Raw genomic sequence first — 23954 nt, forward strand, 5'->3', positions numbered from 1 at the left:
CAAGAGATAGTGCTTGGAAAAAATACTCTATTTGGTGGATCTATTTATACACCTGATAATACTTTCTGAAGCTTATATAACCTTTATACTTCTATTTGAAAATATTAATATTTTCATATATTAATATCTCATGTTCTGTTTCTTTTATCAGCAATACTCAATCAGACAATAGACATCTGTAAACACCATTCCAACCTTTGCTTAAATGGCCGTTGTATACCAACCCTATCTAGTTACCGATGTGAGTGCAATATGGGATATAAGCAGGATACAAATGGGGATTGTATTGGTAAGTGCACATTTCTAAAATCCTTTATTCACTTTTAAAATGCTAATACTTTTGTGCTTTAAATCTGTTTAAAAAAAAACCAAACAAACATACTCTTTTTTTTCCCCACTTACATCTTAATTTTAGTATGGCTTTTGTGAAAAAGTGTGCAAAGACCATGATACTACATACACTAAAATAATTTAAAATCTTCGTGAGAGTTAATATCTTTCCATCTTTAATCAGAAATATTGGTTTTGAGTATTCGTGTACTTGATGGATATTGTACATTTTTGCCTTCACATTCAGTAAAATAAATTCTGTTTCATGTTCACTTTAGTTATGCTCACATAGCTCCTTTTTTGCTGCAGGAGTTCATGTCAAGTTATGTTCAAGATAAAGAGCAGAATTTATGTTTTACCTACTCATAATGATGAATTGCAGTTTGAAAGACACCAAATACTTTTTAAAATGCATTAATTAAATTTTTGTGTTTAAAATGAAAATTTTATTTCATCCAATATGAAAATATTGAGTGCTAAATTTTCATAACAGCTGAATTTAGGATTCTGTGCTTTTATTCAGTTACCGTGGACTTAACTCTTGCAGTGTCAAAGGCTTATGAGGTATTTTGGGGAAAATACAAAATTTGGGAGTTTTTGTGGTGTAGTAGTGTGGAGAAGAAACCTGTAAGCAGGACAGAGCTTACTGATGTATAGGATCCTCAATAGAAAGGTGTGGTTGTATTTCTGATTAAAAATTTGCTTAGTGATTCTTTGTAAAGAGATTTGAGATCTGTGAATGAAAAATATCTTAAAATAGCTTACAAGAGTTAGCAATGGGCTTTTCTTACAAAAACTGTGCTTTTAGAATCAATTTCTAGTGTGCTTGTGGATTAGAGGGAAAAACAGAAGCAAATGCAGAAAATTGCATCTACACGAATCCTTTAAAAAATGTTCTAATCCAAGACTACACCATTTATGGTATGCAGGTGATAATAGTACAGGCAGATTTCAACATACATGCAGTAGTGGGTATCAACCAGAAAATGAGCAGGGAGCACTTCATCTCTGAGTTACAAATTCTTCCATCTCCCACTGAACTGCAAACTGAGTATAAGGAACTGCCTGGCCTGGCAACCTGCCTTCTAGAAAAGTGAAATGTGACAACTGTTGAATAGTACTTTAGCTTTGATGTCCCTGTTTCTTACCATGTTTAACTGCTCTGTTTTCCTTTCTCAAATTAAACCGATATACTGCAACTGATAGTTTGCAAGCCCCCTTAGCTTGGCTGTTCCTTTGCACCAGAAAGGTCAGTTACAGCTATAACGTTCCTGACAGCTGTACAAATACACCCTCTTAAAAAGATCTCAGTTACTGGAGAATCCATCACTTCCCTAAGCAGTTGCAGTGCTCAATAGATAAACTTGGAGAAAGTTTTCAGAACATCTAATCTAAATTAAACATTATTTTGCAAAACCAAAAATGAGCTCATTGTTTCTTGTCTTATCCACAATATTTAAGGAAAGCAGTTCAATACCTTTCCTTTTGTACTTTTTTGTACTTGAAGGCTGTTACTTCCTCAGAGTTGTTCTCTATGATTCAGTGAGATCAACTTTTCCTGCTTTTTTTTGTTTGGCTCACAGTTTTCTGTACCTCTGATCTGTGGCTGGGAAATTCAAGAGGCTTAGTCTCTTGCTGCATCCTTGGGCCTTAGGAGCTATAAGTGCTTTTTAAGTGGCGAGTTGGAGGGCTATTGTTTCTTCGTGGTGTATGGAGACTCCTGGCACTTTTGTTCCTAGCACTGAATTAATTTTGCAACAAATAAAGAAGCCAGAAATTGTTAGATATTTTTCTGCAGAGTTAAAGAAAAGTCTTATTTCAAAATTATCCTGCCAAATCAATAAATAATGGCATTGCATACTGCTCTTTGACCTGAACTTGTGCTTTCATGATGGAACGTGCCTGATGCATCAAGGACCTTAAGTGTCCTAAGTGATCAGGCACTGCATTGCCTTATTTCATTCTGTTTAAGAAAAAAACCACACCTGTGGGTAAAACTGTAGAGACTTTGAAAGTGGCAGCAAGCCTGTAGCTGTGCTGTGTTGAATTTTAGCTGGTTTGCAAATACAAATCTTCATATTTTAAATTTTGTAATAGATGTTCAGACGTACTGCAGTAAGTCAATCCTATGGGGTTTTGGGAGTTCTGTGTCTAGTGAAATTCTGAAAAGTGTTAACAGATGAAACACTGAAAAGTGGAGGTAAATGTGATGCAAGTGGTGAAAGAGAAATATTTGATGCTGAAGAAGGGTGGACTGGGAGATAGATTAAATGGATTAAATATTTCTGTCTCAAATGTTTCCTGTTTATAATGCTGGAATATACGGGCTTGCAATGCAAACTCAAAGCCAACAACTCCTTTATTTTAACATAGATTTGCTAATTCCATCTTTATCAAGAACTTACAAAAATAAGACCATCTTAAGATGCATATTTTATATGGAAATCATTGAAATTCAAAGCGCATGGCTTTGAAAGGATTTTCCAAGTTTAAGTCAGCTATTTCATAGAGGAACACTGTATTCCTGCTGTTCAGTTTATAAATGAATTTACAGTAAAATCCATTCCTAGCATGCACGTTTTCTGTAACAGATAAAGCAAGTTGAAGCCTTTAATAAAGTAAGTAAGTCATAAATGTCATTCTCTATAGAGAAACTAAAAATAGAGGAGTGCCATATCCAGAATTTGTAAGTTCCCCCGTCCTCCCCTATACTAAAGCAAAATAAATAGACAGTAATTTGAATTAAGACATTAGATAGAACAAAATGTGATTTAGAGTTTGACATTTTGTTGGTAATTGAGGACTTAGTTCTGAAGGAATTATGTGTGATCTTCCTTGTCTCCCCCATATAATCTGAGCACTGTGGAAAAAATACCCTGTCTAGCACTCATGAGACAGAGCATCCCAACAGCCAGGGACTGTAGAGAAGCATGAGGGCAGGAAGCTACTATGATTTCATAGAAGTCTACTACAATATAAAGATAGAATTACTGTTTTCTTCATTGTATAGAACTCTCCAAATTTTTCTTTTCTTCAACTTGCTTCATTCTTGTGGGTTTACTGGAGTGGTGCTATCAGCTGCTATGCAAATGTGAATGAGCAAAATGTGCCTGAGAGGAGGTATTTGATTCTTCCATTTGCTTTGCCTTTATTCATTTAACTGTTTACCCAAATGGTCTGATTGTATCTAGGCACCAAGAATGCTGTAAACCAGATCATTAAATCAGTGATATGGGTAAACCATTGATGCTATTCATTTTAACTGTGTATGCATTAACACAGTTAATTCTGTGAAATGTATGGTCTTCTTTATTGCTACATTAGAACAAAACTAACCTGTTGCCATTTTTTGTAATCAAGTAATTCATGGCACAACACTTTTTAGAATTACACATGTATTTTACATACAATTGTAAGTTTCTTATTCCTTACCATCATTTTCAAGATATAATAAAGTAAGTTTCAGAGCTAAATGTGATAAAGGGTAAGTACTAATGATCAGCAAAATTACCTTTGTATTTTTTCTGGTATTTCTTGTAGCCTACACTGGAAAATGCATGGGAAAATTATCATTAGTAAGAATTGATCAGCAGTAGCTTTATTTAGCCCCAGCTTCCTATGACAGCTTACAGTTAGATAACAAAACCTCCCACAAATCACCATTGCCTTTGTAGTGCTAAAGCCTGCCTAAATGAAGAGATGAGTAATGTCAGACCTATAAGTGGAATGGAGGGCCACAGCTGAACGGAAAAAAAAATCAAAATGTCAAATTGGAAAAGATGATTGATTAAAAAAGAGGGATTTCTTCAAGGTATCCATTCAGTTTGAAACCTGTGGATTTAGCTGTAGCAGAGACAAGTTGCTCAAGTCATTGTCTGGTCGCTGCAGGAGAGACCCAGCCAGCAATCCTGCCTGCCAGACCACAGGGATGCACTTGTTCTGCTACTGGGATCACAGAGAGGAGGATTCAAAGAAATATAATGCGGAGGAATTATCAGTGTCACTTTAGAGCTGCAAATAGCTGTCTCAGGTCAAAGGCACAGCAGATTCATTGGTAACTTCTGGGAAACAAATTTAGAAAGGGTTTCTGAAAGGAGTTAGTCTTCAGAGTCATGTGTCAAATGGGAGTTATTCACCCTACCTAAGATGTAGAGTGGTGAGAGTGTGTTTGGTTGTACCCAAACATGAAAAACCTTTGGAAATGAGCATGAAGTGCTTTATAGAGAAGGGATAGATTAAGTCTGGCATTAGTCAGATGCAAAGACTAAGGTTGAGAATGTATGGGCCATAAATAATTGAGGTGTGGTGCACAGACTGTGTTCTCATTAAGAATCCCTCCTGCTGCTGTGTGGCCCCCTCCTCACACTATACTACAATAAACTTAATAAGATGGGGAAATGGGGGTGTTGGATGCCATGATTTGCTCTGATTTTTAAATGTCAATTTTGCTTTGCATTTGTTTTATTCCAAAGAAGAACGAATTGTCATTCTGTTAAATAAAACTATATTGTTTTAACTATTATTGTTAAAGAAAACTGTATTGAATAGTGTGGTTCCTTTTCAGTAGGCAACTGTCAGAGCCCATGTCTCAAAGTCCTTATGTATTTTTTATTTTGTCTCAAGTTGTGTATAATGGTGTAGTAGCATTTCACTTCTTTGAAATGTCTGCCTGTTTGGACTAAGAACAGCTCTGTGTTCTTAAAAAAGTAAAGAACAAGTTTTTTTGGGGTTTGGTTTGTTTTTTTTTCAGTATTTAGCATTTTGCTATTAGTTACTTTTATACTTAGAAACTTTCAAACTTGAAAAAATTGTTATATGCATTGTGAATTTACTAATGCTTCTATGTGCTGCCAACAGACATTGATGAATGCACATCTAACCCATGCTCTAATGGAGACTGTGTCAACACGCCTGGTTCCTATTACTGCAAGTGCCACACGGGTTTCCAGAGAACTCCAACCAAGCAAGCTTGCATTGGTAAGAAAATTTGCTTCACATCTACTGACACTGCAGATGTTCTGACCCCTTATGTCAGATCCCATTGAAGTTCAAAAAGTACTTAGCAGTGTGATTTCAGTAAACCCCAACAGCTGCTGTATTAATTGGAGCTGTAGTTCTGGGCTAACATTCCATTTGTTCTGGTTTGGTTTTTTTTTTTACATTTATCCATTATTCTGAAAAACCTATCACTTGGTCAGGGAATTCCTTAGCTAAGATTTCTACAAAACTATTTGTACAATCAGTGTATATTTATGTATGTACGCACATGAATGTGTGAGTAGGTTTCTAAAGACACTCATCAATGCAGCATTTATTGTACAAGTCTGTAAAATAATATTTTTCTTATATCTGATGAGATTAGAATAAATTCTTAACCATCTTCAGAATTTTTTTCAAAGTGATATTTAAATAACATGCAAATATTTTTCAAAGCAATAATTGTCACTGTATACATTTTATTTTACAGTAATTCTCTGATTGTGGTGTTTTGGTGTTCGGTTTTTTTCCTTAGATATAGATGAATGCATCCAGAATGGTGTTCTTTGTAAAAATGGCCGCTGTGTAAACACTGATGGAAGTTTCCAGTGTATTTGCAATGCTGGGTTTGAACTGACTACAGATGGAAAAAATTGTGTGGGTAAGAACTCTTCTAAATAACAGGGCAGGCATTAGCTTGGTGATTCTAGAAATTGTACTTCATATTACAGTTGAGAATCATTGAGGATTAACTTTTTTGAAATAATATGTGACCCGAGGTCACATATAACCCCTACCTTCAAACAGTTATTGTGCAGAACTGCATGGTTTGAGAGAAAATCTGAGGCAATTTTATTTCAGAGGCTACATCTCTCCTAGAGCATTCCATGTAACTCAGTGCAGGAATAAAGCTTCATAGAAAGTGCTCCGTGTAGCACTGCTGAAGAAATAACTGGGTTTAATTTTGACTATACTGTGTAAAAAAAAAAATCCTAGACAAATAATAAGTACTTAATTCTATCAGGTTGAAGTTTTTTATCATTTCATGTAAGAAAGAACGATGCACCCTTTTCTTCCATACACAGTCTGCTGAAACATGGAAAGTGACTGATCAGAACAGGAAAAAAAATAATCTGCCTTGTCTATACAGTGGAAACTCTTCAGATAGTTCATCAGAGTTATGAGTAGAATTTAATATTCAAGTGAAAGAATATGTCACATCAGTCCTGATTGTTTATATTTACTGTGTCATCTTCTGGAAGGTGAGAAACTATAAGCAGTTTTCTTCACAATATTTTGCAGACCATGATGAGTGTACCACTGCAAATATGTGTTTAAATGGGATGTGCATAAATGAAGATGGGAGTTTTAAATGCATCTGCAAACCAGGATTTGTTCTGGCTCCAAATGGGCGTTACTGTACTGGTATGTACAGCTGAGAGGTAATGCATTGAGGCAGTCTTGATTGAAAATGTTTTTGCCTGTCCGTTCATTCATGCAAGAGTTGCACTCTTGTCAAATGGATTTAATATCATACTAATACTTTACTAACTCATTACAGGAGATTACTTATGCTGCCTGAAGTAGAAATAGGTCTTTAACTTGCAGAAAGAAATAAATGAATTATTTAATACTGTTGTGAAAGCTACAACAGATGAAAAATGAGCTTTGGAAGAGTCTTGGAGCATTGTAAATACAGCAAAATATGCAGGCCATTCATGAAATGGTAAAGTGAGCATCAATATGCAAGTTTAAAAGATTTTATAGTGGTGAACCCACACAAGTATGTTTTCCACGTCATTATTCTGGCAATTCTGAGTTCATAAGTCATAAGACATTGTATTTGCCGCATATCATTGCAAACTTTTTAAGGTGGGGTCATTGAAAACTTAGATTAAACATTTTAAGATTTTGAGTCTGATTTAGCTTCAGTTTAAGGAAACTAATGGAAGATACTCTCTGCAAGTAAAAGGAGGTTTGGGCCTCAGTTATTTTTAGTAAGTACAAAATCATCTAAATTGTTTTTTCTCTGACTGGAAGTTAAACTATTTTTAACAATTATGGCTTTCTTAACATATATATGTATATTAATATAATATACGTGTAGCTGGCCTGTTGACTTTGACAGAATTTGATGACCACTGAAAAGTTTTTTGAAATTAAGATTTATCATCATATGGATATTCCTTGATTAGTGCTCCCTTAACCATATGTTAAAGCAAAGTTACAGTATCATGAGCTAGACAAAGGGGAAGATATATCATTAATTTTGCATAATGTAGAATTTTAAGAGCCTCTAATCCTACATTTTTTCTTGTTTTTTTTGTGATTTTGTTTGTTTTTTTAATGTGCAGCTGGTGTTTTGTTTTAGTGTAATTTCAAAATGCAATTTTTATTAGAAACAAACAAGGATATGTTGATGGTTCATCTGCTATCATAAAGTAATTTGGTAATGTTCTAAAAATAGTAATTATAATGTTGTTTAAAGACAGCTAATAGATTTTTAATTGCATTGCCTCCTATTAGATATTGATGAATGTCAGACATCAGGGCTTTGCATGAACGGCAATTGTATAAATACTGAAGGATCTTTTCAGTGTGAGTGTCCACCTGGCTTGGCTGTTGGAGTTGATGGTCGTGTGTGCGTAGGTAAGTGTAAATTTTTTTTTTTCATTGAAAAGCAAGTGAAATTATCAGTTTAACAAATTAGATGAATGCATCAGATGACATTCTTTCAGCTAATGCTGACATCAAACCACATAGGATCTGTTTCGGTATTTGTCTTTTGTTTTGCTATGTGTTTGTGTTTATGCATGTGCATTTGTATATATATTTATATATACATACATGTATTTGTATCTATGTTCAGTTGTGTATCAACCACTACAAATCATTAAACCAGCTATGTATCTTGGTTGCAGCACTGATATTTTTCAACTCTCCCCTTTTCAATTCTTCAATCTGAAAACATTTTATTCTCCCTGTACCATAGTGTTAAAAAACATTGAGCAGGAGAAATAGTGAAAATTGGAGAGACTTGATTCTGTGAACATAAATATCACTATTAAGAACTGTTAGGAATTTTTGCATGATGCGATCCCATAAACCTAATGTTAAAAGACAAGTAGTTTAAATTCCTCTTTGGCAGCTTCACTTTTGTTTCATGGCCTTGTGCACTAGGTGTTACTGGTTACAGGGCTGCTGTTGGAACTGATATTAGATCAGGCTAGCTGGTTATGTCATAACTTCAGAACTTGTACTGAGCTGTGGCTAAAGCGCAATGTTGTTGGCTATCTGCTGAAACACTTAATTGTAACTCAGTCTGCAGTTCACATCTCTATCCAAAGCTATAGCCATCTAGGATGAAAACACAGTTTTATTTTACTCTGGTTAATTTGCAGAACCATACCTCAGTCTGTCATGAGCATTGTATGATTTGAGCATTGCCTTCTAAGGCACCTGGATGTGTGCAGTGACTTTCACTGGGAATAGGTCAACCACCTGGACCCCAAGCATGGTGGCAATAACATTTACAGCTGTTGAAGTGCTATGCCACAAAATTTAGGTGTCTAGAAATACGATTCTCTAGGAAACCTTGGATGGAGGAGCATGTTTCTTATGGAAACCAATACATGGTTACAGCAGCACCAATGCTAAACTCTGATCCAAGGCATGAAATAAGTTCTTCAGTGTTCTGACATTAGTAGACAAAGGCTGTCCAAACTATATATGGGAGCAGTGTAAGTTCATCAGTAAGGTGCATGCTTGGAGCTGCTGTGACGTGGGGAACCTGAGCTTGGTGAGATGCCTACAGCCTCTGGACAAAGTGGTGCCTGTCCTTCTCGTCTTTGCTATCAGCATGGGAAGCACAGCCTGGGAGGACATTCTTCTTGTCATACGATTACTATTTTTGTTCTGGGGGAGCAGCTTGGTTCTTCCTTCTGCACAGGCTTTGTGAATCACTAATTGTAGATAAGACTTTTCCTCTAAATAATTAGGCAATCCTCCCCAAAGTCCCTGTGCTTCTTCTATGAAAACTGCTTTATGTGGAAAAGCTTTCTTCCTATGCAGAGCAGTTGCTTGGTACATATGTATCTTCCTCCAGCTGCTTCCTACACTTCATGTGTTTGAAGACGTTCTTACAGAGAATTTCTGTCATAGTTTCCGGTTTTTCCTCCCCCTGCAGTTTCACTCAGTGCCTTTCCTTTCCTTGAATCGCTTCTCCATTCTGTCTCAGACACATAAGAAAGAGGAAGCTTTCCCTCCTGTGACAAGACCTTTTATTCATGGCAGAGCATGGCAGAATGGCATCTGGACGAGGAGATGAAGGGAGAGGGTGTGATGCAACCAATTATTTTGCAGAGTACATAAACAGACATTTCTTGTGCAAAAATTCTTGATTGTTGTCAAGCATAGTAATCTTTTCCTGCTGTCAAGTGCAAGCAAATCGTATTGGCTTCACCTAGACTCTCAGCAAGGAATAAGCCTGAAATCTGAGCCACATTTAACTGTGCTCTAGAACTTTTTGCTCCATGGGATACCAACAGCAAGAGAAAATAAATTATGTACAGGCAATCCTGTTTTATAGTAGCCAGGTGATGACACTCAAAGAGCCAGCAGTAAGGCATTGCCAGTTCTTATTCGGGTTGGCACAGAGTATTCAACATCCACTGTAAGATTTTCCGTGCAACTTTTCTTTGTTGTTTTTGGGGTCATCTTTTAAGTAAGTGTCTGGGTTCCCTCACATACTCAGCTTCTGAGTGCACTCAGGCTCATGTCATGGCCATAAGGTATGGCAGTTTTACAGGGAGATTGATAAGGAGCATAAAGAAAAGCCATGTTCTGGCCGAATGCCAGTTTACATATAAGCCTGTTATAAGACAGCCATGTCACATAAATGCTGGTCTGAACAATCAGCTGAAATTATTCTGCTGTGCTCCTCCTTCTGGAAATAGGTAGCCTCCAGTATTACCAGCCCTGGGCTGCTGATGAGTTATCATACATAGGGAACGATTTTGGAAGTAAATAAATATCTACATGTCCAGGTTATGGTTGTAGTACTTCACAAAGGGCGAAAATAGTCACCACGTGCTGATTCAAGCCATTCTGTATTTCTTATTGAGATATGTGTTGAGGGATTTACAAAGCTGCTGTGGTTGTGTGGATTATCTTTGCTTGGTCCTATGGAATGCTTTTAAATTTGCTCACAATATGCTAGTCTAGATGTTTTTAATGTGCTCTGAACATAGCTCCATGAGCTATCTTGAGAATTGGCCTTGATGCCATCAGGATTATTGTAGCAGATCAATGCAGGTGTAGCCAGTGTAACCATTTTGTTGAACAAATTTTTAATTTTTTTAGCTCTCATTGACATTGTCTGCATACATTTCACTCTCAGCCTAAGAAAATAAATTATTTTTTGCTTGCCCTTTCTTAGATACTCATATGCGTAGCACATGCTATGGAGGCCTTAAAAAAGGAGCATGTGTCCGTCCTTTCCCTGGTGCTGTGACAAAATCTGAATGTTGCTGTGCCAATCCTGACTATGGTTTCGGAGAGCCATGTTACCCCTGCCCTGCCAAAAACTCAGGTAAAATTTTATGTTTCTTTGAACACTATAATGAACATACAAATTTAAAAAACTCTTGTTAAGATCAGGTTGTTCCTTTATTTGACTATAATACTTTAAAGAGAATAAGCAGAATTCTCTGATGAATCTGTAAATTTCCTAGTCAGATTAACCCAGTTTAAAAGGGCAGCCTATATTAATTTTAGAAATGTTACATTTGAAACAGTTTTCCAAATAAAACTGGTATTCAGTAAAAAAAGCAACTCTTGAATATAGAACAGAGATGATGTATGTTGGACATTATACCCATTCAGAGATTTCTGAGACAGCACAAAAGTATTTAGAAGGAATAAAGTAAAGCTGGCACTATGGTTTAAAGCAGTAGCTGAAGGGCACAGTATTGTCAAGACTATAATGAAATCCTGTGTTTAATTCTTGTTATCAAATTTTATGTTTGTACATATGTGAAAGTTCACGGTGTAATGCTACTTGATGTATTAATAGTTATTTGATGTGAACATTGGCATTTTATTAGTTACATTGCTGAAAAATTATTAAAAAAAAAAAATCAGGTGGGTTTGGGTTAGAATTAAAGAAGATGAAACACCGGGAATAACATTTTCTTCTTTCCCCAACATCTCTTTGCTTCGATGGAGTAGCTGAGTTCCATGGCCTGTGTAGCAGTGGAATAGGTATTACTGTGGATGGACGAGGTATGTTGCACATTTTCTTTGGTGTATATCATTCAAGATTTAAAAAAAATAATAGAATTATATTTTTCTTTACCATCCTATAGTGGAGCTTTTTGCCTCAAGATGAGTATGTCCACTTCAGTATCTTCAGTGTCAAATACAGTAATTAAATTTCTAAAGAAAAAGCCAGTATTCTTTACAGAGCTGGATTTTGCCTGACCCTGACAAGAAAAAGTCATCCATTTTATAGGTTTTGCTTACAATTTCTTTTTCTTAGAATATACATAAGACAGTTCACCCTCATCTGGGGAATGATGGGAGCCACTTACATTTGCAGTTAATTATCAGTCAGCCAGGATAGTAATAGAACAGTTTTTCACTTCAGATCCAGTGTTCACTACATGGCTCTTTTCCATGGAGAGATCATTTCTCTGGCGAGTTAGAGCTGGAAGGGAGCTTACTGAAAAAGATCCTTCAAAAAAAGTCCTGAAAGTGAGCAACTGCCTTTAGTACTGGGAACTGTAAAGCTCCAGCTCCTTTTTTAGTACCTCAGAGAGAGGAATATTAAAAAAAAATAGCTGAGCCAGGCCTGAAGTAGGGGCAATGCAGGCTGCAGCTGCCAAATAAGTAGAGCATATTGAAGGAGTGGTGGAACACAGTATTATGGTTTATTGCTAGATACTTCCCTGATGAGTTAATAAAGTTACAGCCAAATTAAAGTTGATACTGTACATTTCCTATTTCAAGTCATTTAATTTGTATAGCTTTTATCCTTCCCATCATTAAAGCTCCAATTCAGTTCAGCAGGAGCATCATTATACTTAGTAACAACCTTCATAACTTTTAAACCTATATGCATAGGTTTTTCTTCTCTACGAGCTCATTGTTTAACACATTGCCAAACTTAGAAGTAATTTGAAATTCATAGTTTGTAAATTTTCTCTGTTTTCAGTGAAATATAAAAGGTCCCTTTGAAGAACCTCTAAATCTCATGGAGAAATAATGGCAGTGTATCATAATATTGTACAAACAGCACCCTATCATGAGAATTTGCATGTAGTCTGATGGGGAGGTTATATGTTCTTATGGATACATGAGAAATACATTTTTTCACTAAAAACATTAATTGTCGTCTCCACCAACTGCGTGATGAAGTTTACAATTTCTCACGGATTCATGTTTCAGCTAAAATCTTTGTTTAATATTTTAAGAAAACCCTAGTATTTTCTGTGCATCTTGTTCAGTGACCTTGCATACAGTTTTCTTGCTGCTACTCCTGTTACTGCTTATACCAAGGTTCTTTGTTTGCCAATTCTATTTCCTAAATGAGAGGTATACTAATACCACATTCAGTCCCTAATAAAAATTCTGTTTTCTTCCTTATGAATTCTTGTTATCAAGACTAAGTAGGAATACACTCACTCTTTATCACTGAAGCTGTTGTAATATAGATTTTATTTGACTTTTAGTTGATACATGTTTTTTTAATTCAACTGCAGTACAAAACCACATGCCTAGTATTCTCATTCAGCTTGTGATTAACAAATGCAAAACCTTCATGTCTTCATGTGAGAAATCTGGACATAGGCAAGGACAGATATTTTGCAATCTGTCTGGACTTTCTGAAGTCATGAATTTAATACAGAGAGATAGAGTCATGAAGTTGTGGGGCTTGTCCCAATGATACAAACAAGTTCAGTAAACCACAGAAAACCTTTTCTGAAAATTAAAAACATAAATCTGAATTATTATGCTAATTCTTATTTTCTCATGAAAATTTCAGATGTCTCATAGCTTTGACTTTAATCCAGGGATAAAATGATTTTTACAAATGTATATCTGAGTATATGTAAATCATAATTTAAACTGCATTATGCTTAAAAAGGAAATGTCCTTTATAAAAAGTTGAGCAGTACAAGTATAAACCAACCTTTTTATGAAGTCACAGCTAGGCCAGCACCCTTACTGTTCTTGCCAGAATTTGGAAAGGGAACTATTTAAAGTAATGGGCTTACCGTATGGGAAGAAATAACGTAAGTATTGAAAAACCCTCTTTTCCTCAGAGGCAAAAAAATATTAAAACTAGTATTCTCCTGTTCTTACAGTTCGTAAGAATATTTTGGGATTTTCCAACTACAGCAGAAATACTATATGGGACTGTAAATTCAGGGAATATATCTCATTTATCATGTTACTCTATCAATCTGAGAACAAATTTACATTTCCAGCAAGTGCTGTAGTTTCTGTAAGACTGAGTATGTTGTGGTATTGACCTATGCATTATTTCTGTATTAGGAAAAGTATTTATGTCACCTTATAATTTATAACTTTGTACCTAAGTCTTTAAACTACAGTCACTGGGTTCACAGGAGAGATATTTTGCGTCAAGGTATTCTTGCAAACACATAGGGCCCTATTGGTATAGGTTGGAAATTACATCTGGAGGTCATCCAACCTAACTTTCTGCTCAGAACAGGGGTAACTTCAAAGGTGAATCAGGTTTCTTAAGGCATTGCTCAGTAAAGCTTGTAAAATCTCCAAGGATGGATTTTCCATAGTCTCTCTGGACAGCTTGCTCTATGCTTAACTGTTCCCATGTGTTCAGTTCAATTTTCCTGTGTTGTAACTTGCTACTGTTGCTACTTTTCTTGCCATTGTGAACCTCAAACAAGATTCTGGCTTTATCTTCTCTGTAACCATCTGTTAAGATCACAGAACTGCTATTAGATGTCCCTTTCATCTTTCCTCTTGCTGGCTAAACAAGTCTATTCCCTCAGCCCCTTCTCATACATTAGGCACTGATCCTGCTAGGGGACCTAAATCACCCTGACATCTGCTGGAAAAGGAGCAGAGCAAGCTGTATGGTGTCCAGGAAATTTTGGAAAAGCACTTAGGGTAATTTCTTCATCCAGGTGATAGACAGCCTAACCAGAGGAGAGGCATTACTGGACCTATTCCTTATCAGAAGAACTATTTATAGACGTCAAGACTGGTGGAAGTCTGGGCTGCAGTGATCATGTCCTGGTGAAACTCATGATCTCTAGGGTATGGGCCAGGTGAAGAGTAAAGCCTGAATTTTAGGAGAGCACACTTTGAGTTAAGGAATTAGTGGATGGAACCACCTGGGAGGCAGAACAGAGCTGGCAGCTCTTTAAGGACATTTTCCTGCGATCACAAGAGCTCTCAATTCCCATGTGTAAGAAATCAGGGGAGAAGAGAAGAGGACAGCATGGCTGAGTAATGACCTTCTGGTCAAACTAAAGTGTAAGAATGAAATGCATAGGCAGTGGAACCAGGAATAGGTATCCTGGGAAGAATACAGGGACACTGCTCAGATGTATAGACATGGGATGAGGGAAGCTAAGGCACAGCTGGATCTGAGTTTGGCAAGGACTGTTAAGAATATGACAAGCTTCTACAGGTACATTGGTCAAAAAGGACCATTACAAGAAAATGTACACAGGCACACACAAACATGATGAATAAGACAGGAGAACCAGTGACTAACAACATGGAGAAGGTTGAGGTACTCAATTTTTTTGTGGGTGTTTTCACTGGTAATCACTCTTCCCATATCTCTCAAGTCTCAGACATCAAGGGAGGGACTGGGGGAACAAAGTCCTTTCTATGATAGGAAAAGATCAGGTTCAAGACCACCCAAGGAACCTGAACATACACAAGTCCATAGGACCTGGTGAGGTGCACCTGAGGAAGTTGGCAGATGTAGTTGCTAAGCCACTGTCCATCATATTTGATGGCAAGCAAGTCCTGAGTGCAGAAAGGGAACTATCACATCCATTTTTAAAATGGTGTAAAAAGGAGGACCATTGAGCCTCACCTCAGCACATTATAAAAGCATGGAGTGTATCCTCCTGGAAGTTATGTCAAAACATGAAAGTTAGATGTGATTAGGGACAGCCAGCGTGGCTTCACCAAGGGCAAATCATGCTTGACTAATCTAGTGGCCCTCTACAATGGAGTGCTTGCACTAGAGGACAAGGGAAGATCTGTAAGGCTTTTGATATGGTCTCCCACAGCATTCTTCTGTCTCCACTAAACTGGAGATAGATGGGTTTGATGGATGGGCTGTTAGATAATGAATTGGCTGCATGGTCATGTTCAAAGAATTACGGTCAACAACTCAATGGCCAAGAGAAAACCAGTAACAAGTGGTTTCCCTCAAGTGTCCATAATGGGACAAGTACTGTTTAATGCCTTCATCAATGATCTGTGGATCAAAAATCCACATAGTGGATTGAGCAGGTTTGCAGATGACACCAAGCTGAGTGATACAGTTAATTTGCTAGAAGCAAGAGAGGGATCTTGGCAGGCTTGAGAAGTGGGCCCATGTGAACTTCTTGGAGTAGCCCAAAACTGGACACAGTATTCCAGGTTTGGCTTTACTATTATTGAATAGAGGGAAATAGTCTTCTGGCTGCATCCTTGCTGTATCCTTGCTCTGAATGACACCTCCAGCATCCAGTAAGTCAGATGTTGTTCACATCTATCACAGGCTCATGTTTTCCATATCTTTCAGTATGTGTTTATCTTACGTGTTCTGTTAATACAGATATTAATGAGTGTGCATTGGATCCTGATATTTGCTCCAGTGGAATTTGTGAAAACTTACGTGGCAGCTATCGTTGTAACTGTAACAGTGGCTACGAGCCTGATCCTTCTGGAAGGAACTGTGTGGGTAAGTTGCTAGATTTTATATTTTTTTTTTAATAATTCTTCACTATCTTGATGCTAATTTGAATTGACAGAATTTAGGTTGTAGGACATCTACTTCTTGAAACTACAATAAAATACAAAAAAATCTCTAATGAAAATGCTAATATTCTTACATGGGTTTTTTTGCTATTTGGTGGCTGTTTAGAAAGTGCAAGGAGGAAATGTCATTGCAGGTTACGAATTAATTTTCTCAAAAGCATGGATCAGTTTGTATTTTAATGTACATAACTTGTCAAGATCACCTAAAGTGTGTTCCTTTCAAGGGACACATTGTGTGATTGTACAAGAAGCTCAAAATTAACATCTGTGGCTCCTGAAAACACTAAATTCCAAACTCATATTTCTTTCCTTACTTAAAATCAGACGAGGTTAGATTAACAACAGGTTAGTTTAGAAGAGGTTCTTTACAGCTGCCAGACTTACATCTGAGATTCATCTGGAGAAGTTTAGACTTTATTGTCCTAATACTGCAGGAGTTTATGAACATAGCTTGCAAAATCTAACATGGCTGGGAAAAAGCCTCCAGATTGCAATTCTATTTCATTTTTGATTTTCTCCTTTCTCGCTTTCTCCTTAATTTGAACTCTCTAAAAAATCTCATTGATTTAAGATTTCAGTTGCAGTGTTAAGTTTGTGAAATCCAGCAGTTAAAATATAGGGGTTACCCTGAAGCAGGATGAAGTGTCAGGTTAATCATGGCTTATCCTGTCAGTATTATTCTATCAGCTTAAGCATTTGTTACATGTGATTGGCATTAAAGACTATCTCAAATGATAATTTTTTTTCTTTCAAAAAATAATCAATAGTGCAATGAGGAAGATTGGTTGCTTTTCATTGGCATTATTTGCAGTAAGAGGAATTCAGGGAGTGATGTTAATTTATGTTTTTTTTTTCCTATTCAGTGTGCTTGATGTGCTAGTCTTAATGATAGGCGTGTTTTTAATACAATGTACCTCAGGAGATGTACAAACGTCTACTCTTAGGATGTCTGCCATACATGAATAGTACAGTTTAGATTTTAATGCTCATATTCACTTCATGGATAACAAAAATTACTTGTGCCTGTAAAACAGGATTAGAGCAGTAATCTAACACATAGGTTTTTTATGTGTTTTAAAAGAAAATAGACCTTCATGAAGTTGTTCCAGTGACAGAGGCATACATTGGCAAAGAACCAAAGATCATTCCAGGAAAACTTAAGCAAACCAATTGGACTTTTGAAACTAAGGACTGGCATTTGTCTTGCTCAGTCACTGTTGTAGAAAACTCTATATCCAGCAACCTACTTGTTGCTGTAGAAAGCAACAGGGGCTACTTATGCTTCACAGGCATATCATGACATTTCCATTCACTGGCATGTCTAATTCATCTTTTTGCAGATATTGATGAATGTACAATGAATGGGTTGCTCTGTGATAACGGTTTCTGTCGAAACAAACCTGGAAGTTACAGCTGCACTTGTCCAAAGGGTTATGTGTTCAGCACTGGGACGGACACATGTGAAGGTGAACAAAATTCCAAGTTGTGTTAATTTCATTGCTTATTATATAACATTAAATAATCACAAAGATGCAGAATGGTGATGAATATGAGGGAAAAAGATGAAATTTTGTATAAATCATTGCATTCCTCTTGTAATTTCTCTGCAGAATGGCAGTTCTTGCCGTTGAATTTTTTCCAAGTAATCAGTTCATATTTATATATAAATATTTTTGTTTCCTTATAGAAGGGATTTTTAAGCTTAAATAAAGGAGAATATATGCCTGGTCTTGATCATGTAGCAACGACACCTAGTTTATCATTTAGGGAATTGCATCTGTTTTGATCACAAAGTCTGTTTTTTCTTTTCTGCCTTCAATCTGTGGGAACAGTTAATTCTACATCAAATTCTGATATTTGTCATGCTTTATGTGATGTTTGAATTCCAGGATGTGGGTGTTATTGCCTAGTAATACTAGAATCGTCCTATATTTTTACAGTATAATAAAAATTGCTCTCTGATATTACTAAGGAACAAGTTGTTAAGAGCAATGAAAGTGTTACATAGCAGAAACAGGTTTTACAGTGCTCAATCTGCTAAGTTGTCTCAATGCCTAGTATAAATTCAGAATGTTCAGGTGAAATTTATTCTTCAGGATCTGTCTATATGTTTAGTTTCTGTACACCAAAAGATTTCTAGCTGTGAAAATAGCTTGCCATGTGCCCTTTAATATGCATGTTTCTTAAGGAATCTTCTAGAAAGAAAAAAAATGGAATAATAAAGTAAAGGGAGGTGTTCATTATGAAGATGAATAGGCCATGAACTTCAGAGCATATCACTGACCAACAGGTAGACAATGAGATGCCAGGATGCAAACAACCTTCTCGAAATTGTTGAAATAAAAATATATAGATTTTCAAATATAAAATGTAAACTTGTTTTTTGATAGCATCAGTAATACTCATATTAAAAGTGTTTTCCTGATTACATTGAGCCACCACAGACCCACCACAGCCTTAGGAAAAAAGTGATTTTTTCTGTCTTTTGGGCATCCTTATCATTGCAATGTGTTTTCTCCTGTGCTAGAAGAAGTTTAGGGATCAGTACACAGTTAACTAAGTCTGGGAATCCCTTATTTTATGTGAGTGGGGTTTAAGTGGAGAATAGCATGCAGGAGAGTTATTCTTGAGTGGAAGTGAATTTACAAATTCATTTGAATTAGTAGTTCGTTGAGGAAAGTGTGACTTCTTTAGACAGCACTGCTAGCTGATATTGACTGCAAAACCATAGTATAAAAAAAAAAATACACTTAAGATAAAGAAGAACTTACAGAAAAATACTATGGAGATCTGAAGAGAAGATACTAGCAGTAATTCAAATGGCAGGCCTGCATGTCTCCTCTTAATGGCACCTTAGTGCATTTTTCTAAGGAATATGACCACTTTTAGGTTTTGTCTAAAGGAGCTAGGTGCATTCTCCAAATTATGAATCGATTCTAAACCAGAATAATTTATTCAAACTAACACATATAGCACCTTTGACAGTCATCTAGAACTGAGATATTTTGTAGCTTGAGCCAATGTGAGCATGAGGTTGAAAATGCGCACACACCTTGTTTAAGCAGGCCATAACCTAAATTAAAATCTATTCTGTTCTTAAAGAATAATTACTAAGATGATCATTCAAGCTCATTAAATAAGACTGGGTTTCTGTTTGGTGAATTTGGTGAGATTTTCACTATTTTCTTTAGTAATAATTTTTAGATATTCATTAAAGAATATACATGTGTACATTTGCAATATTTGTACCTTGGCCCCTGCAAAGACTAATGAAAGGGTATTATTTGATATTCCAAAAGATTCTATAGAAGGACAGATCTATCCCTGTCTCATCTCCCTTCATGCTGATCATTAGGTTTAGCTTGTTAGTGAAAAGGAGGATATTTTGCCATCTTCATAGAATAACACTGCCTGTGCTTCTCTTGGCTGTATTTCAAAATCCTGTATGTCTGCTGAACTCTGAAAGAGTATTTCCTTTCTGAACATAGTGTAATCATCCTAAAAGGTTTCTCTTTTTTTATTGTCTTTACATCAAAATCTGAAGGATTTTCAGTTTTTTTTCAGTACTATTACCTACACTAACTTACATCCGAAGATCATAAAGGACCTGTTATCTTCATCTAGAATCTCATGGTTAGATTGATGTTTAAATTTAGCTGATCAGGTAACAAAAGCTGATCAGAAGCAGTTTGGCATAAAACTGTCTATAAAGACTATTAAGGGTATTACTTTTTTTTAATGTTGAGTGGGTTGACAGTAGAGGAATGAATTCATCTCCTTCTGTTGAAATTCTGGCTTTAAAGAAGCACTATGTAATTCAGTTTGGAATTACAAGATCACTATTTGTTAGAAACTTCTGCAGCCAGAACTTCTCCACTGTAATCTGAAAATGCTCTAATGCCTATTACTCACCAGTATATTTTCAATTAATACAATTCTCGTCAGTGACTGTGATGAACAGACAAAGCCTTTCACTTTTTTTCATTTATAACTCAATTGGAATTTTTTATCAGTTTATTGTGAGGAGTGGGGCAGTTTTTGAGGCTCCAGAGTCTGCAAAAGCTGATATTTTTACAGCAAGATTTGTGGTTTAGATTGTGTTTCCAGTGACATAACTAGGTAAATATAAACCAGATGTGCTTTGAAGTTCATTTTCAAGAATGTACAGTGGATAGTTTCAATTTTTTTTCTCTGACATTCACAATATATGCTCACTTCACTTAAGAAGAATAATGTTTTTTAAAAAAAAACTTAATACATATTTTCATACATAGTGGCTTTTATTTTAAGAAAAAGAAAACAAAATTAAAATCAATTTGGGTTTCTGGCTTACTTTTTAAAAATATTACAAGAAGGTGTATGCAACAATTTCTGCAGTTTGTTTACATTGTGCAAATGATACTTTTCCATCTGATTCAGCAGAGCACTTCTGCTGAAGTGCATTCATGCTTTAATTTTTTTTCCTGAATGGCGATTTTTGGGAATAATCAATGCAACATTATAAAACTGTTAATCCCCAAAAGCATTGGGTTTGTTTTTCATTTTGTTTGTTTGTTTGTTTGTTTTCTTTTTTTTAAGTAGCAGAGTGCTGAAGGATGTCAAATGCAGAAACTAACAAGCTGTTCTTTTGGGGTCAGAGGCCTAGAGCATATTCACAAGACTGTTGTAGAAACAACTAGAAGTTAATGTCTGCAGATATGTATACTCTAATCCTGAGTGAAAGCTGTTCTCCCTCTTTCTACTCCATAGAGAAAAAGGGGATGAGTATTCCTTCACCTGCATCAGGGAAAAATGGAGGCATGTCCAATTATGTCATGGTTCTATGACACAACTTTCCTCACCCCTGGTGTCTATGGTGTCCAACTTCTACCATTCTCATCCCTAATCATGGAAAGTAACTGCTTGTCTGTGGATCAGGAAGGGGCAGGCACTGCACTTTAAAAGGGAAGGAAGACTGAGACTGGGAGAAAAAGAATCATAGAAAGAATGGTGAAAGGGGATTGTCCTCTGGAGACAGCATCAACCTGTCAGATTGAGTCAGTTTTTTTGCCAGGGAACATGTTTGATGTAAACCCAAGTGAGGGTTTAGACTATATCATCTGGCTTTGGTGTGGAATGGACAGCCTTTTAAAAATTCGGACAATATTTTAGTTCATTTCCAAGAAAATGTTGATCTGTGTATTTAGAAATACACAAACCTTTTTCTTTAAAAATCTGCTGCTTCTCTATGCTGTTGGAGCTTGACATTTTGTGAGTAGTTTCTGTGTCAGGATGGTGCCCCTTTACTCTGAAAATGTGCCCAGATGTGGCCAGCTTGTAAGTCTCATTTTGCATGTAGTCAGTGTCCAAAAGCCCCAAATATTCTGTAGCACACATTATGCCTCGTCCCTCATGGGAACTTCCCTGAAGCTGCATCTTAGCTAAAAGCAGGGAAGATCACTTGCAACTAACTGGACAGAGAAACACATATGCATAAAATCAAAGACATAAATGCAGAGACTAATCAAAGGTCCTTATGACCCACAACAGAGCAAGCATACAACATTATTTTCAAAAAATACACCCTGAATCCCCAACAGTTGAGGTCTGGGGACTTGTGACACCAGAAGGAGGATCTTTACCTTATACAGACCTTGGTGACTTTATCTTCCATGGGCTTGTCCAGATTGCTGTTGATTAATGCAAGCTTTCAGCATTCTAGGGCAAGGATTTCCAATTTCTCTACCTGCTGTGTGAAGAACCATTACTTCACTTGTTTGGCTCTCGGTCTTTTTTTTTTTTTGTCTTTGACACAGAGAAACCATGCATAGCTTAATTTTAGTTCATTTGTCCTGCATTTTAAATTTTTTCTCTTTTTTGAAGCTAGCCAAACTGCTGAAAGCAAGATGGCAGATAGAAAGAAAGAAAAAGTGTATCTTTCTCCAAGAGCATTTCTAGATGGATAATTACTCGACATACAGTGCATATTTAAGATTATTTCTTTGTCTCAGTGTGATCTGTTTCGAATTGTAGGAACCAGTATCTGGTTTCTCTGCAAAAGCAGCAGACTGCTATTCACTACCAGGTATTACTGGCTGGGGAGAGAGAGGGAGGCCAAGGAGGCAGGGAGCATACCCTAGGTATTAAAACCTGAGGTAATAAAGTATGAAATGTATTTACAGGGAAGGGACACAGGTAAGCGTTGGCAAGCCCTCCAGACTACCAGCTCAGATACAGAGGGACTTAGAGCTTGCTCTCTCAGAAGTAACTGGCTTTCTAGGTCTACTTCTGTACTGTGCTTCCCAGCACATCAATCAGTAAATAAGCAGTGCCAGACTAGCCTGGCCTTCCCTGCTCATACACAGTGCTGTACTCTCCATAGTTAGCTACCTCAGGACCCAGTCTAAGACAAAATATGACCAACTGTGTCTAAGCAGGAGATTGTCAGAGTACCGTGGAAACTCTGCCTAATGCCCTGTGGGACTGACAGCCCATAGTAGGATGGGGTTTACCAGCTTGGGTGCTGCCGACACAGCCAAGCACACCCAGCCTTCGAAGCTGTGTGGATGCGCTCACATAGCACACTGTCTTGACACAATAGGACCTCCTAGATCTTATATCTCCTCATCTGTGTATTATTAATGTGTAAACTCGGTAATCTGCAAGTTTAAGAGTAGACTGCACAAACATAAAGCTCTGTCATTATCCAAAAATTTGCTGACATCCAAGTCCTGTTCGATCTCTGTAGGTAATTGTAGGTAATTGTATAAAGGGACTGTGAAAATTGCCTTTCAAATTGTTTGGTTTTGGCATGCGAGAGAGATCAGTTTCCTAAATTTCTGGTCATTTTCCATCTTTCCTTTTTTTTTCTTTTTTTTTTTTTCCTCTAATAATATATACATAATTTGGTGAGTATTTTAAAAGCATATTCCTCAATATGACCCCAGAAGATTATGAAAGAATAGATCTCTAGTGAAATTAAGACTTGATGCATCATAACATACCAAATAGTAAATGGTGTCTTTTTCGTGACTTCTAAAAAAAAAGGAAGTAATTTTTGTTTGTCTTGAAACTGATCTCTTGATGCTATTAATGTTTCCTGTGCTTAACTAGATCCTGCATTAATTTATAATTAATTTAGAGCAGGCTACTTTAGTTTGTGGTCATGACATTATTCCTCAAGCACTACTAGCAAACATAAGCAAGCACTAAACAATTTTATTCCTGGCCGACCAGAGGAACTGTCTGGTTGGATTACAATGTATGGCTTAATTCAGGACCTAAATCCAAAAATGAAATTAATTGAGGATGAAATGGTGGATATCCATCTGCAATTGTTCTTTAAAAGGATTTCCTAATATTGTTTTAAACTTAAAACTGATTTCACTTAAAAAAAAAACCAACACACCAGCAAATAATACAATCTGCAGGAGTCCTATTCTTACATGTGAACTGGCTTAAACAACTCACAGGGGTAATAAATAGAAGTAGGGGCTCAAGGGAAGTACCGTTTAAAGTATTCCAGTTTCAATTCCTATTTCTTGAATGCTTTCCAAAACTTGAGAATCACAGCCAACGTTGTTATATTTTGCTTCTGACAGGGCTTTCTTAATTCTTCCAAAGCCTCACGGAGC

At 36.5% G+C, this 23954-nt stretch overlaps 1 protein-coding gene across 1 annotated transcript in view; it reads left to right on the top strand.

The window, feature by feature from the left end:
- Window positions 1-23954, top strand: part of FBN2 (fibrillin 2) — a 157922-nt gene that overhangs the window by 59018 nt on the left and 74950 nt on the right. Inside the window, exons 11-19 of the mRNA XM_057404425.1 lie at window positions 152-289; window positions 5188-5307; window positions 5843-5968; window positions 6610-6732; window positions 7834-7956; window positions 10745-10897; window positions 11536-11589; window positions 16139-16264; window positions 17682-17807. Coding sequence (XP_057260408.1) covers window positions 152-289; window positions 5188-5307; window positions 5843-5968; window positions 6610-6732; window positions 7834-7956; window positions 10745-10897; window positions 11536-11589; window positions 16139-16264; window positions 17682-17807 — 1089 coding nt within the window. The remainder of the gene's footprint in view (window positions 1-151; window positions 290-5187; window positions 5308-5842; window positions 5969-6609; window positions 6733-7833; window positions 7957-10744; window positions 10898-11535; window positions 11590-16138; window positions 16265-17681; window positions 17808-23954) is intronic.

The sequence above is a fragment of the Pezoporus wallicus genome, unplaced genomic scaffold (assembly GCF_028554395.1).
Source record: "Pezoporus wallicus isolate ANWC-B61680 ecotype Strahan unplaced genomic scaffold, APGP_CSIRO_Pwel_v1 contig_7293, whole genome shotgun sequence".
In the NCBI taxonomy this organism is placed as follows: domain Eukaryota; kingdom Metazoa; phylum Chordata; class Aves; order Psittaciformes; family Psittacidae; genus Pezoporus; species Pezoporus wallicus.